Here is a 16209-nt window from a genome sequence, read left to right as displayed (position 1 = left end):
CGGTATAACCGAAATATAATATTTTTATGCATAGTTTGGTATATGGGATAAGAGAAGGATTGATAAATAATCCTCTTTATCTCATGTTTGGTACTTTTTTAAAATGCCCGTAATATTATCATGGGCCCTTGATAAATAATTTTTTATAAGGATAAAATGTCACTTCTATGAAGTGCCATAATTTTAATTTAATGATAAAATACACTACAAATGACTTAATTACCTTCAATTTATAAATGATTTTTATAAATCTATGCTACTAGGTAGAAATTAAAATCAAACAAATATTTTTATTATTTTAATATATTATATAATATGATAAATATATAAATGAATTCGAGATAATTATATATATAATTTTTATAAATCTTAATAAAATTATTAGTATCACCCGATTAACCTTAAAAATTGATATTTGACTTAACTCACAAAATCAAGGGCTCAATTATCATATTATATAATATATAAAATTAGGTAAAATTAAATAAATCATGCAAGCACTATCAGCGTATTAACAGATAAAAAAATATGAACTCAAGCAACAACTTTGAAATTATAAGATTTATTATGATAAGGTTAATTTTGTCATTACAATCTAATATACAAATTTAGTCACTCTTATTAAAATCATACCAAAAATTAAATATAATATCATACATCTTATTTATCTTTAACTTATCATTATATTATATATCACATGTTTATCCTATCATGTTTACCGAACTATGCCTTAGATGATTAAATTATAAATAAAACAAAATAAACATATTTTTCGGTCTTGTTCTTCTACTTGAATATAATTTTGTCCTAAGTTGATGTAATCATATTGAAATGATTTGTTTATTTTTTTCCCAGAATTAAGTGTCGATATGAATGATATAATATCGTATTGAAATTTCGGTGTATCAGTATTCTACATATACCATACCGAAATCTGGATACAATATCAATATAATTTCTCACATATCGAAAATTTTCATATGATACTAAGTATTGACAGAAATTTTTGATGTACGGTACCGAACCATCCGTATTAATTTTAACTCACTTGAATAAAAACATAATGCTTTCACGTGCCACTCGATGATTTTGCCCCTTCACCCGGATTTATTCGGGTATGATCCCTAGTAAGAGAGATTATCGGAGAAAAATAAGGTAGCTGCTTGTGTTGTGTGTTGGGGAAGGCCGGATGGGGTTGGAATATATAGAATCCTTTCTTCACATTTTACCTCAATTGTGAGCCTCCTCTTGCATTCCACCCCACCGGGTAAATTCAACTCTCAAGGCCACGCCTTCAATTCTGATTGTAGAGGTATCGGAAATCCAGTCAAAGAGAACCACTTGTGGGGGAAATATATGGGCAAAAATTTGTGTGAGATAGGTATCGGAAATCCAGTCAAAGAGAACCACTGTTGGGGGAAATATATGGGCAAAAATTTGTGTGAGACGGTCTCACGGGTCGTATTTGTGAGACGAATCTATTATTTGGATCATCCATTAAAAAGTATTATTTTTTATGCTAGGAGTATTACTTTTTATTGTGAATATCGGTAGGGTTGACCCGTTTACAGATTAAGATCCGTGAGACGGTCTTACATGAGACCCACTCAAATATATGTCATTGAATAGTTGAGCTTAGGCATTTCAATTTTTTATATTGAATTTAAATTTCTGGTGTCCGCGACACACACACACACACACACTAGAAGATATGCACGTTCGTTGGAATATACATGAATTATATGAGGAGAACAATTCTCATCTTATTCTCATTATATTTTATTTTCCAACAATTAATCCAATCTAGGATACCCCAATAAAGTTCAGATTTTATTTTGCTGGAGTTCTTGAAAACTAATATAATTATAGTTGTTTTAGAATTGATATACATATAAGTATATATTTGTTGGAACATTTTATGTTTGCAATCTTGATTTTGATGTTAACAAAACTTGTTATTGTGTTTCTAACATATTTACTCAAGTGTGCAGTGATTAAAACAGGCAAGTTTCGGTATTCTGATGATATCTCTAAACTGGATGATTCAAATGACAATCCGCCAATTGAACTGATTAGAAAACTCAATTTGAAACAAGTAGTATTTCACGTCAGTTGAGAAAATTCGGATGTTATCAAGGTCTAACCGATCGCTGAATTACCGAACTGATTGCACGAAAACAGCAATCAGTTGGGTATGAGCAGTTACGGTATTTTGGTCATATCTCTCAGCTCGGATATTGGAATGAAGCGATTCAGTGTGCGTTGGAAAGATAAGACGATGATCTACAAATCATCTTCAGAAATCAAAGTCCGAATCGAAGCTTAAGATGCTAATAAATGACGATGAATTTATTGGTTCTGCACAAACTGAAATCAGCTAAGCTGATGATCGGGAAAATTCCAGCAAGACGGATTTGACCGTTGCAATTTCAGAAACAGTACAGAAACTTTACAAACAGTCGTATTCTTTTGTCTAACGTATATATCATTGTTGGGGCTTATAAATACAACCTCTTGAAAATCAAACAAGAGCTTTTGAAGAGGATTCAAAGTATTGGCAGTTAGCATGAAGAAATCAGTTAGTTGAAAGCACAATCCCTTGTGTGAGGATACATTTGAGATGTACACCGTAAAGGAAAATTTCCTCACACACCATCACTCACACATATACAATAGAGTTGAATTTTAAAGATTAGTTGAGTGAGTCTTGCACAAAGACAATAAACTTGTGTATGTAGTCTTTGCATATGAGACATTAAACAATATGCTGATTGTGAGGTACTGCCTACAATCTTGAGAACTAGGAGTTCAGTTAGGCAGTAGTGTAAGTCGTAAGCTTAGTGGGTTTGTACAAAGAGTTGTATAAATCAAAGTCTTCTAGTGAATCCTTCCCAAGGGAAATATTGGGTGACGTATGAGCATTTGAAGTCTCCGAACATCCATAAACAAATTCGTGTCTATTTTTTATTGCACTTACTTACCATTTCTATTATTTTAAGGATGCATTGTTGAAGCAATTTATGTATTCTTCAAATACCAAAATATTGCATACCAAGTATTTGATAAAATGCTTCAACCAAAATATTTTTACTCATTCAACTTGCATATATTTTTAATTATTTACAATATATTTAATCGATTTCTACGAAGGATTATTTCGAGTGTTTTCCGCTTAATTTCATATCAAACTTGATTTAATTCAGCGGTGTTCAATATTTCAAGAACCGAGCTATTGTAGCTCAATGATTACCTCCTAACCGATCCTGTCGATATTGTCACATTATTTTGTCTAAATATAATAATATTTATTAATGTGATCCATAATCAAAACTACATTCTTACTATCACTCTGACACCTATTTTAATATCGCAGTCTTAAAATTGTAAAAATAACATACTCATACTATGAGTATTCAAAGTAATAAAACAAATAACATATATATCAATTAAATTGTTTTTAAAACAAACATAATTTCGAAATTTCTCATGTTATATTTCGAAGTTATAAATTCTATACATAAATTGCGTTCTTGAAAAAATAGTTACAAATTCTATTCATCGATGGAAATTTAACATGACATAAAACATGAAGATAATTGTAATATTTTTTTAAAACATGAAGATAATTGTAATATTTTTTTAAAAAAATATTTTTCGGGCAAAAATATATTTAAAAAACATAAGAAAATTTTAAAAATCTTATAAATCATTTTAAGTAACTGTAGATGTAAGACTTATTTTTCCACATAAAAATGATTTGAATTCATTCTTATTCCGCATTTTCTATCACTTTCATGTATATAAAAATAATTATTACACATTAAAAGCAATTAAAACTCATTTTGATTCATTTGAAGTGTTCTTTTATGACACCAATCAATTATTTGTGTTGGTCATGCATAGGATTTTACAGTTTGGCCCATTGACAACCACGCCAGTGCAATCCTCATTGCGTTCACCATTAGCTTAGTATATGACTTTGAATGCTAGATCATAATTATAAGAAATAAAAGTCATGTCTTGGGTACGAATATAACTTTTGACCTGAAGATCAAGAAACGTTTGAACTAAAAGATTAATTTTTCACTATCATTCAATTTTGTTGGGTTAAGCGTACATGTGTGAGAGTAGTACTAGGATGGTGAACTACTGGGAAGTTCTTGTGCTTTAAGATGTTGACATTGTATAGCTTATTTTAAATTTCATTAAAGATATAGTTTTTTTTGAAAAAAAAATGAAGTGTAAATTTCATTCCATAAATAAAATTTCATTTGTTAAGAAATTATTATTACCCAAAAGTTTTGGTGATCAATAAAATCAAGACAGCACTTCACTGTTTCAAGAAACAGCAGCATATTTTCTGTGTAACAAGTATCAGCTCAACCGCCCAGCTTCGCAACCGGACTGCTTCTCAACCAGTTAAAGCTAAAAGAGTTTAACCACTTAAACAAAGGATAAACCGAGTAATACTAAAGAAGCTTGACCGCTTGAAGTACAGACCGCTGATAATTCAACCGCTTGAAGTAAAAGAAGCTCGACCTTTGATGAACTTCCCAAACCAGCTGATTCGAAGATATTAGTAAATAGGGCTATTTATTGTCTACTTAATGAAAGACATCTCTGACCGGTTCAGGACATTCAATAGTTTGCACCGCTTCAAAGATAACTAGTTCCTTCATCAGTCCCGAGAATGATCTGCATTTATATCACTATCCCAGAAAGGAAAGATCATTTATCTTACAAAGGTCTGAGGATAAAAACAGTTGTCGTAAACGGCAACTCTGAAGCAACTCTTCAAAGAACGAGACTCAAGGCAATTCTAGCAAAAAGAACATTTAATGTGGTTGCAGATGATAGTGACACAACATCTCTCTGCTACAAGTTAACGTTACTCATCCCTTCCGACCGTTGGAACGATCGCCTATATTAATAGAGAAAGAAGTATGCAAGACAACAATGCGATACATTATCAAACTCAAAACAGTGAAATCATTACGAGCTTGCATACCTTAAAGATTCAGAGCGCGCTCAAAAGTTTACATACTTCATCGCTCATCAGCACGCACTGAACAGAAAAGATATCTGATCATCCAAGGATCATCTTCGTGCTACCAAAATCAAATTGTTTATTTAAATAAGTAATCTTTTGGTTATTTGATTAAGTTGTGGTGTCTGGTGAACTGAATTTTCTTAAAATCCAGAATTGTAAAGTGATCGCCAAAAGTTCCAAAACAGCCAGTGTGATAAGTCCTGATTGGAGTTGGCTATTGCAAAGAGTTTTTGTAAAGTCAAACTCTTTTAGTGAAATCCTTCCTGAAAAAGAAGAAGGGGTGAAGTAGGAGTTTTCATCTGCGAACATCCATAAAAACCTTGTGTTTTTACTTCCTGCAAGCACTTATTTTCTATAGATTTTGTTGATTAGTTCGCCAACGGAGAAATCTTGAACCGTTTTCTACACTTTACAGTGGTTCATATTTCTAACAAGTTTGAAAAGAATTTTCAACCGCCTCAAAACGGTTGAAAACCAATTTTAAAAGCAAAACTTTGAAATAGATCATTCTCTTCCCGATCCCAATATCATTTTTCTTCAATTGATTGTAAAATTAATACCTAGGAAAAAAAGACATGTATTGATTAATACTATTTAACGAAGACAGGGACATACATATAAATTCACACAATTTTATTAGAGTTTTCAAATTTATTATTCGTGTATTATTTACGTTATTCATGGAAGTAACTTTACTCAAGTTAAAAATAAAAATTGCACAAAAACTCCTATGTGACTGTTTCACGAGTCAATTTTTTGAAACATGTGTCTTATCCACCCATATCATGAAAAAAATTGTTTTTCACTCTGGAAATAGATTAGATCGACCCATCTCATGGATATATATCCATGAGAATAGCTTACAAAAGACCTGCTCAAAAATTGAAGATTCATAAAATTTTGAACAAGAATGTATACTTATTTTCATTCTATTTATTTTAAATTTATTAATTAATGAAAAAAGAAATAAAACAATGGGACATCAAAAAAATAAAGATAAGAGTAAATAAATCAAACAAAAAAAGGAAAAAAAAAAAAAAAAAAGAGAGAAATCAGACAAAAATAATTATTTTTAAAATAAGGATATAATTCATTTTTAAAAAATGAAGTGCGAATTTTATTATTCTTTTATTTATTTTAAATTATATTAAATATATTTTTTCTCCAAAAAATAAATAGAGTATAAATTCCATTTCAAAATATTTTGGTTATAATAGAGATAATGATAGAGATTGTAATTCATGGATGCAATGGTCAGAGTCATATGATTAAAATTATTTTGGTTGTTATAATTTATTTCCCTTTATATTCAGGGTTAACTGACGCCAGTTTAAGGGTGGCCAGGCATATCGAGGAAAGTAAGCCCAGCTTCAATTTGCAGCAATGTTAAAGTGTGGTCAGTACAAACTAATTATTAATTTCACACGAATTAAGATAGAGTGAGATGAATAGGCCGCATTAGAAACTTTCCACAGCATATATATATCATCTTCTGATGATAACAATCCTAAGGTTATGATTAGAAAGAAAATCTTCAAATTGCCAGACAGTGGCAGATACTGGTAGATGAGATCCTACTTATGTGGACAGTACCCTCATTTCATTTCAACGGGTAAGATCTTGTCACATATACAATTTCAAAAAAAAAAATGGGTCCTATATATAAATGAGCAAATTTTGGTCATCCATCTTATCATGGAGCCAATGCCCATATAGGTAGCATGAAATAAACCGCAAATACTCGTGGCTCAGAACACTATTGTGTGATACAGGTGTTGCAGACTAATTGAAGATTATAACAGTCAAATTGAATGCCATCTTCCACTTAGAAATATCGTTAATCATCAAAGGGGTAGTCCTGCCAGGGAACAACTTATCAAGCCAATTGAGTTAGTACTCAGTTTCATGAAACAAACATCATAGCCGGGTTCAATCCCAGAAAGAAAGACTCTGACTCCACCAAAAAACAGGCTTATACTTGTTACAGGACCCATGAATGAGGAAACACTAAAACCATCATCTTGCCATTTGAGGGATGAAAAATACAGAAGTTGCATGAGAATTTCAATGCTTCAATGTTTACAATAATGTTCAAAATGGAAAAGAGCTTTCTTTATTTTAAATTAGAAAAGCTGAAAGAAATGAGCTCACATGTGGCTTAAGATATGTTCCCAAAACATAGACAAACTTGTACAGATTCTCAAAATATGTCTTGCATTCTTCAGACTTCCCTGAGAATGTAATCAGTCAACAAAGATCCATGGAAAGCATATAAAATGCATCCGCAGCTAATAAATACGCCACTACCATAAACATTCGAATTAACATCATTTCTTCTGCTGGAACTCTTTCCGGTTGAAATCAAAATCATGCATAACGTCTTTAAAAAAAAAAGTAATGCATAATTGAGTCAGAGTCCAACCTTCATTGAGCAGCCGATACAGGGTAACCACATCAGTGCCAGCGCAGAATGCCCTCTCACCACCCTTTAAGAAAAGCAAAGAACTCAGCCAATTGAGAGAAAGCTATAAGAAGAGGGAGATATATACCGTCCATTCAGTAACCTTCATCATGACAAATCCTATTTCTGAATTTTCCTCCCAGGACTCGTATAATCTATTCAATCGAGCAGCCTAAATGATAGGCATGAGAAATATCAAAACAAGCCCAAAAGGTTAAAACATAACATCTAAAGGACGGAATCAGTCGCGCCAGCATAATGCCTCATTCCTTAAATACTTACATGAAACCACCAAATCTTATAGTTGGAGCATGGAGCATAAAACAATAAAATAAAGTCACCAGCAAAACTCAAGAACAATGAGAGAAAATAGACAATAAACTAACCATAGAAGTGGTGAGAGCATTGAGTGCAGATGGTCTATTGAGAATTGCTACCGTTGAATTAGCTCTTCCTTCCACTAGTACCTGAATTTTAAAGTCAAAACAGGGGGCAGGCCCCAAGATTCAATCTTTTTTGTGAAAGTCGAAGAGTATTTTAGCAAATTCGAAAGATCATCAAATAATAATACAAATATACACACAATCACACGTACAAACACGAGTTTCTTGACACTCTCTTCGTAGAAAAAATTATCTTCGCTATGAAAAAATAGCAAGAAGATGAACTAGATTCAGACGCTTTCAATAAGCCCAAAAACGAGGGAAAAGAACAAATAAACAAACAAAAGAAAAAGAAATCGAGAAACTAGCCTCTTCTTGCAGATAATCGAGTTGGGCATAACTTGGAAGGGCAGTAAAGCCTCTCTCTTGAAGAGAAACAAATATATTTCTTTGCAAAAGAAAGGCTCAATGGCAGTAGAAATCTACTTAGTTTCTGCATTATTCAAGAAACGATTAAGACCCACGAAAGCTAAATACCATTATTGTCGAAGAGATATCACCGTCTGAAACTTTTGGTAAAGCGGCAAATGTTTGATCCTGCATTATTCAATTAAATCCCAAAAATTAGCCCAATCCTACATTATCCAATTAAATTTCGAGCCTTACTTCGTTGATTGTTATCCTTATTAATCAGTTTAGATGTTGAATCATCGATGGAGCGAGTGATAGGATTAGATCACTCCTGACATTTCATCGACGGAGCGAGTCATAGGATTAGCACACTCTTGATGACTATATGAGGATGACTGGTTGTTACCGGACCCTCGATGCTACGTGCATGGATGAGCAGTGGCTTCATGTTGCATTGTTGCATTCCAGGCACGGGTGGCCACTGTTCCTGTTGCTGATACGATTCGTTTGGACTTTGTTTTTATATCCGTTATTTCGTTGTTACTGACATGCATTGCATTACATTTTATTGATTTTATTTCATGTCAGTTATATTTGTCGTAATTTTACTAGTTCGTCGTACTGAGGGTGCCATGTGTAGTTGTATAATTACTTTTACGATGTTTTGGATTGTTAATTGTGTGATCGAGTCTTGTTGGCTTTGCGTGTGTTAGTCCTGACCAGTGCGGCTATAGGTTTGCAAATTGATATTATGACTTTACGAAAATAATAACAAGACAACATATTTTTCATGCAAATATACATCAAACACATAATTTGCATGAAAAATATGTTGTTTGGGTCAAAGCGGACAATAACACAAGTGGGCTGAACCGTTACATAATTTGTCAAATTTACAAGATATTCGTTATATATATATATATATATATATATATATATATATAATTGAGTCATACATTTGCCGAAAGATGCCATGTGTAGTTGTATAGTTACTTTTACGATGTTTTGGATTGTTAATTGTGTGATCGAGTCTTTTTGGCTTTGCGTGTGTTAGTCCTGACCAGTGCGGCTTTAGGTTTGCAAATTGATATTATGACTTTACGAAAATAATAACAAGACAACATATTTTTCATGCAAATATACATCAAACACATAATTTGCATGAAAAATATGTTGTTTGGGTCAAAGCGGACAATATCACAAGTGGGCTGAACCGTTACATAATTTGTCAAATTTACAAGATATTCGTTAATTTATGTGAATATTTAAGGATTTTATTTGGATTTAGTTTGGATCTGTTGTTTAGGATTTTATTCAATCGGATCTGCTGTTGAGATTTTATTCATGAATTGCTGAAACAAGACAGAGAACAAGGGTAATGTTTGATTCAGTACAATTGCACAAGTAAAAAAAGACAGATCACGATAAAATAAATACACAACAATTGACGCAGTGTTACACAAAACAACAATATCCAAGAACCTGCTGATAATGAAAGCCTCTAAATCTGACCAAACCTTAATCATCTGCAACACAGGTCCTACGACTTTACATTTACATTGATTTCCCTCACTTAACAAGCTCATACAAACTTCAGGATGATGCTCTAAGAAATCGAATATCTCCTCCGTCTTGAAGACGAACTAGAGGACTTTATCTCCCCTTGTGCCATAGAAACGGGGCTCTGAGAACTTGCAGACGTCTCTGAACTCTTGTTATCACCATTTCCCAGCCCTTTACCCATGATCCACAGCTTATCAAAGATCCTTCTTGAGCGAGACGGCAGCAACATCACTCCAGATCCTGCGTTCTTGCTTCCTCTCTTTGTTAACTTTCCGGTCTCTTCTTTCACCTTCAAATCATCCATTTGCTTTCGAAGGGATTTGGGGTTTTCTGGGGTTGCTTTCGTCCATTTTTCTTCGTTATTTCTTGGGGTGTGAATACTGGCAGCTGCTCTAGTTTGTTCACAAAATAGCACTTGAACCACCACACGAAGTGGTAGCTGCTCGTTCTGTGCTGCATGCATGGATGCATCTGTTGTCAATTTCTTGACATCCATTAGCCCACACAAGTTCTTTCTCTCGATTTTTGTCAAACACGGGTGCTCCTGTTAAACATGGTGTGTGTCCATTATTATGCAGTTCAAATCAAATATATCATATATAGTACACAGAACACATATATGGGATGAGTATGGTAAAACTAGGATACCTTCAAGTAGATGTCAATGGCACAGTATAATCTGTCGTGAATTGGCCTTGCTGACTCGGGAATTGACTGTGATAACTCGATGAAACTGACAACCGAGAGACTTGGATCACGAGCAACCTCTGCAAGATAACTATCTATGATCTTCCCAACTCTTAACCAAGACCCGTGTCCTAAAACAAAGTCGCCTTCATGTCTACCATTCTTTTCTGTTAATTTCAAGTTCCTGTTGCTTCTTCCTTTGGTCACAAATTGATCTACGAGTTTCTGAACAAGCTCGATATCGTATATGGTGGTCTGAGGCGATTTTGATGGGATCAACAGGTCACTTACACAAGCTTCGTCCAACTTTAAACCCACACTTCTTATCAGTTCTTCCTTTAAAGACTCGTCAGCATTTAACAGGATGGCAAATTTAAGTAATCTAAGTAAGAAATTACAAGAACAGCTGACATCCTTGTCCGAAGGCAACAAGCAAATTATTGTTTCGGCTAAAGATTTGTTCTTGAGCCTATTAACAGAAGAGACCAATGCATCGGCAGAATCTGGCAGCCATTTGGCTGCATAAGTCTTCAATGCCTCACAAATCACGCCACCGTCCGTTCTGCCTTTCAATTTTATGGCAATCATAACTCGCTTGAAAAGATTGATGTTCAACTCGCATACATCTTCAACCCACCAATCTTTAGGAGCGTACTCTGTTTTATCCGGGAACTTTATTTCACTCTGAGTTATCTTGTCCAGTGACGACGTGTTCTGGTTATGAGTATACGACCAAGAAATTAACGAGGGATCAACTGAAGTTTTAGATGCAATTGAATCTATGCTCCTTCCAATCACCTTTTGATTCTCAGACCATGGGAGGAGAGAATCCGTGCTCTGCAAAACGATAATAGAATCTTTCCAGCTGCGAAAAATGCTGGAATTGAGAAATACATCGATCTTGAAAATAAGGTTTCCTCTATCAACATCCTCAGTCATCTCAAGATACTCCGCTGCACATCGTGCTGCCACGACATTGTAGGCATTGAGAGTCACCACCATTCCATAACAGAATTTTGCACATATTTCAAATTCCTTTGATCCACCAGGAAAATCAACCAACTCAATTTCGTCAAGCCCCTCCTCGCTGGATTTTGATACCAGTTTTTGTATTTTATTGCTCTTGGACAGGAGAGGAAACTGCAACATTTCAGAAACAGAAAATCATCGATTTTGACAGGGTATCAGCTACTCAAAACATGGCACTCGAGGTAACATTCTGGGATATTTATAAAGCAAACTTGTTCAAGACGACGATGAATTGCCTCAAAAGAAGTCACCTTGTGGAGATGGAACTTCAGTTCCCCAACATTAATAACAACATCAGTTTCCAGTTCAGATGACACAAACCTGCAGAATTCAATGCATTCTATAAGTTTCATCGATAACTTATATGTAACCAACAGTAAACAGTACTGGATCATATATGTTCCATGGACGATAATCCGAATGCCAGCACCACAAATCACTGGACCACGTGATCTAAAAAAAACTTCAGACTTCAGGTTATTTCTCTAAAAAAAGCTTATAACCCGCAATCAAATTTCTTGGACCTTCCCAATCAAAATGGTGATGGGATCACTAACTCGATTCATCAAATGGCAGTAGTTTCCCAAAACTGTGATAAAGGTTCAAGATTTAGTAACTTTTTCGATAACATTCTGTGCTATAAGATTTCATCCACGACCTTTCAAATAGTTGACTCGCAGTCCTTTGCAACAATCTCCCAAGATTGTTATTTTCTTAGGATAAAAACATTAGCGGTGAGGGGGCAATGGTTATACTTCTTTTATCTACATGAAATAAATTACCCCAGAAAGGGACCACCAAAAAGGACAAAAGAATTAAAGAAAAAACTAAGAACAGTTGAATTCTTTTATGATACAAAAATTATTTACAAACCTCTGAGCTCCAATCGGAATGAAACACATTCACAGTTTCAACAGGCTTCTATTTAACTATTAAATTCAACGGAGATTTTGAGTAATTTAAACGTTGAACTTTGAGCTGTCAAAATTAGTTCATGTATATATAGGTACATAACAGATCGTGAACTAATAAAGAATCAAAATAAAAACAAGTACAAAAAAATTCATAAATACAGAATACGTCGAGGAGCGAATATAACGCACCTTACACAGTTCCCTACGGCTTGGAAAGCATCAGGCTTTGATCCCAACTTCATATACTTCATTTCACCCTTCAAGAAAATGCTGTCTTCGATTTCAAGAATTTACAGCCCCCAGAAAAAGTTAACTTCTATTTCACCAACCTCCCACTCTGCAAACAGTACTTGAGAAGAAACGAGGCCCCGAGGAAACAAATAAAAGCTAGTGAAGAAACGAACTAAAATTCACAGAAAAACTGGAACTTGTTCCCTGCATGAAAAGGACCAAAGCTTCAAACTTTACTTCAGCCCCATGACCTCTCCCACTTCTCCCATGCCAGAAAACAAGAATAAACCCACCACTAGAAACACAACAAAACAAACCCCACAACAAGAAAAAAACAAAATAACTTAAAAATAAAACAAAATCCCAGAGAGAGCAGGATCAGAAATGTCTTCACTTTTTCTCTTGCCCACACCACTTTAAGATAATGTCTTGTCCCCCGTGCTAAACAGCAGAAAATAGTTTCGACTCTCCTCTTCTTCTTCTTATCTTGTCTTAGTTTATCAAACATGCATACACCTCATTGCATTATATCACTGCGATGACATGTATAATATGACGCCGTTACTATTGACAGATTATTTCACACCAACCTCATATAATTAAAGACGGGTCCTTAAATTCCAGCCGTCTTTGTTATAACTCCTCCTGATTTTCCAAGATTTCTTCTTTAAATTGCGAATCTCGAGAGTATCCCATGTTTGTGAATGGTCATAGCTCAGCTTTATTCTGAAATTTTGCAGAAGAGAGAGGCCACCTACGATGTGTGTATTTATTTGTGTGCGTGTATGGAGTAGTGGTACGCAGGGCAGGGGCCAGGGGGACCTCCTCCCTCCCTCCCTCCTTTGGACTGAGACTTAGCGGTGTCCACAGAGAATTGGGACCTCTTTTGTAAAAGCTTCTAGGCCTCGACGCACGCCTAAATCCTAATCTTTTAAGGCCATTTTTGCTCCACCCCCACCCACGTTATTTTTGGGAAACATGTGGAATTAAAATTCAAAAAAATCAAATATATAAAATTAATATTTATAATATATATAATTTTTTTGATGTCACAATCACATATCGAAGTTAATTAATATGAAATATTAAAGTTTACTATTACCAAAGTTTCTTTACAAATTAATATAAAAATATATTATAATATATATAATTTTTTTGATGTCACAATCACATATCGAAGTTAATTAATATGAAATATTAAAGTTTAATATACCAAGTAAGTGAGTCTCATGTGAGACCGTCTCACGGATCATTATATGTGAGACGGGTCAACCCTATTCATATTCACAATAAAAAATAATACTCTTAGCTTATAAAGTAATACTTTTAATGGGTGACCCAAATAAGATATCCGTCTCACAAATAAAACCGGTGAGACCGTCTCACACAAGTTTTTGTCTACCAAAGTTTCTTTACAAATTTACCCTTCAGCTAATTTTGTTGGCGTGAGTTTGTTAATAATTTGTATACATAACTTTATCTTTTTTCCGATTTTATCTTCAACTTATCTAAAAGTTTAAATTATTTCGATAAATCTTATCTACTTAATAATCTATAAGAATTATATCATAATAAAATAATATATATTTTTTAAACAAAAATTATCAAATAAAAAGAATTAATATGACACCCATTATATGTCAGAACACTAGTGTGTATAAAAAAATTGGAGTGAGACCTTTGTATGTATAAAGAGATAATATATATATATATTGTGAGAATAATGTAGGTAGCATGTGTGTGAGAGAATAGCCAAGTTTTTCGGCTTTTAGCAACAAATGGTAACCCACCCAATGTGTCCGAATTAAATTAATTTGAGAAAATGTATTTTATAATAATCTATTAAATTTTTTTTTTATACAACACACGCGGCGGAAGGATTCGAACTCGATCAGCCAACTAATCTCGCAGGAGGTGAGACCACTGGGTTACAAACCCAGTCTCATAATCTATTTAAATTTTGAAATAATCAAAAGCTGAAAATTAATATTTTTTATCAAAAAATTAGGTATCTCCATTCCTCGCAAACTTTTTATGTCTTTCTAAAATCAATGAAATAGTTTAATGGGGAAGTTTTCATTTGGATTTTTACTCTATAGGAAGGGGGAAAGAGATAGAATTTTCATTTCAAACCCAAAAAAGAGATACAATTTTTTAGGAAAAAAAAATTGAATATGAATTTTAAATTTTGAACTGCAAAATGGGTTTCAATTGTATTTTTAAGAAGGGCGACGAAGTCTGGGGAAATAATTAAAGTATATATTATTTAAATTACACATGAATTACTTAATTTTTTACTAATAAAATTTTAAAATTTAAGTCAAATTGATTTTTTTTTAGAATATTAATAATTAAAAAAAGCAACTACATAAAAGATCTCGAGTGCTAATTATAATAATAGTTTCCAAATTAGCCTCAAATAATGGTCCCCGTCGTCGATATTATTACCTGAAATGAATTAAATTTCAATTGTGGTCCACGTGTTTGGAATTCATTCATTTTTTCCAGTAAATAAATAATTATTTCAAGCAATTGAATAAGAGACTCGTTAGTAATCGTGTTATATACATGTCGAGTTACGTGGTATGTACAACGAGATTTGTACAATAATTTTTATAATATAAAATTTAGTTTATCAAAATTTCAAGATAAATTCAATAAAAATCTCATAAAATAATAGAAAAATATCATAATATAATTGTTATAAATATTGATATATTCGTGGTACATTTAGCATTATTCATAAAAGTTCAGATTGTCGTGTTTTCTTGAGGAAAAAAAATTGTTTAAAGTAAGAGAAATGGAGATTAATTGCGCGAGGCGAGTTGCAATTACATTTATTTCTGAGTGGTCCTAAAATTAAGTTGGAGGGGGCCTAACTTAATCTAAGATCATAGGGTGCACATTCCAATTCATGACTTTTGAAGGGGGGGGGGGGGGGGAAAGAAAATTAAATCAGCAAATTAAATCAGCATTTCTCATAATAATTAAAAAAAAAAAGAAAAAAAAACACTCTGTGTAAAATTAGTTATATTTAAAACTCTATATTTTTAAAAATGAGACATAAAACTTCTTATAAATGCAATAAATGTGCTGAGTTTTTTTAAACTCGAGGGTTAAATATGCTTGATTTTTTAACAAAATGAATATGCTGCACACCTAGTGTGCATATCTATGTGATCATCGGTGAGGTGTCATTCATCCATTGGATGTTAGTTTTGATATGCTGCACACCTATGTGAGCATCGATGAGGTATCAATCACTCATTGGATGAGCAATTTTTCTATATTTCATTACATCCAATAGGTGAATGACTCCCATCAGTGCTCACATAGGTATGCAGGATAGGTGTGCAGGATATCAAAACAAATATATATATATATATATATATATATATATGTGTGTGTGTGTGTGTGTGTGTGTGTGTGTGTAAATTGATGCAAATAGGCCGAAAATTGCGTTATAATCATAATCAGTGA

General features: G+C 33.3%; 2 protein-coding genes across 3 annotated transcripts; both read right to left on the bottom strand.

Moving 5' to 3' along the window:
- Nucleotides 1-7047: 7047 nt before the first annotated feature.
- Nucleotides 7048-8435, bottom strand: LOC140829840 (small ribosomal subunit protein mS47-like). Of its 2 annotated transcripts, none has more exons than XM_073193124.1 (5): nucleotides 8264-8435; nucleotides 7898-7978; nucleotides 7600-7683; nucleotides 7473-7536; nucleotides 7048-7281 (listed from the first exon to the last, which is right to left on the bottom strand). In XM_073193124.1, exons 2-5 carry the CDS (start codon nucleotides 7898-7900, stop codon nucleotides 7169-7171), a joined length of 264 nt encoding a protein of 87 aa, XP_073049225.1. In that variant the 5' UTR covers nucleotides 7901-7978; nucleotides 8264-8435; the 3' UTR covers nucleotides 7048-7168. The 2 variants fall into 2 exon arrangements, with proteins under 2 accessions (XP_073049225.1, XP_073049226.1); XM_073193125.1 differs by having other exon boundaries at nucleotides 7615-7683.
- Nucleotides 8436-9701: 1266 nt separating this feature from the next.
- Nucleotides 9702-13618, bottom strand: LOC140831085 (phototropic-responsive NPH3 family protein NPY1). Its single transcript, XM_073194854.1, has 4 exons — nucleotides 12688-13618; nucleotides 11836-11905; nucleotides 10517-11695; nucleotides 9702-10412 (listed from the first exon to the last, which is right to left on the bottom strand). Exons 1-4 carry the CDS (start codon nucleotides 12747-12749, stop codon nucleotides 9912-9914), a joined length of 1812 nt encoding a protein of 603 aa, XP_073050955.1. The 5' UTR covers nucleotides 12750-13618; the 3' UTR covers nucleotides 9702-9911.
- Between the last annotated feature and the right edge of the window lie 2591 nt (nucleotides 13619-16209).

This window comes from Primulina eburnea, chromosome 4, assembly GCF_022965805.1.
Source record: "Primulina eburnea isolate SZY01 chromosome 4, ASM2296580v1, whole genome shotgun sequence".
NCBI classification, from domain to species: Eukaryota; Viridiplantae; Streptophyta; class Magnoliopsida; order Lamiales; family Gesneriaceae; genus Primulina; species Primulina eburnea.
Note: the sequence above shows the minus strand (reverse complement) of the source record. Positions and strands in the feature narration are given on the sequence as shown.

Bases quoted from the DNA above. Each gene is read 5' to 3' on its own strand.
- LOC140829840 (XM_073193124.1), bottom strand. The intron at 7,537-7,599 runs GTATATATCTCC...CTTTTCTTAAAG, and splicing joins TGAAGGTTACTGAATGGACG to GGTGGTGAGAGGGCATTCTG. The intron at 7,282-7,472 runs GTTGGACTCTGA...TTACATTCTCAG, and splicing joins GTATCGGCTGCTCAATGAAG to GGAAGTCTGAAGAATGCAAG.
- LOC140831085 (XM_073194854.1), bottom strand. From the start codon at position 12,749: ATGAAGTATATGAAGTTGGGATCAAAGCCTGATGCTTTCCAAGCCGTA. The intron at 11,696-11,835 runs GTGACTTCTTTT...GAAATGTTGCAG, and splicing joins TGAAGTTCCATCTCCACAAG to TTTCCTCTCCTGTCCAAGAG. The intron at 10,413-10,516 runs GTATCCTAGTTT...CATGTTTAACAG, and splicing joins CCATTGACATCTACTTGAAG to GAGCACCCGTGTTTGACAAA.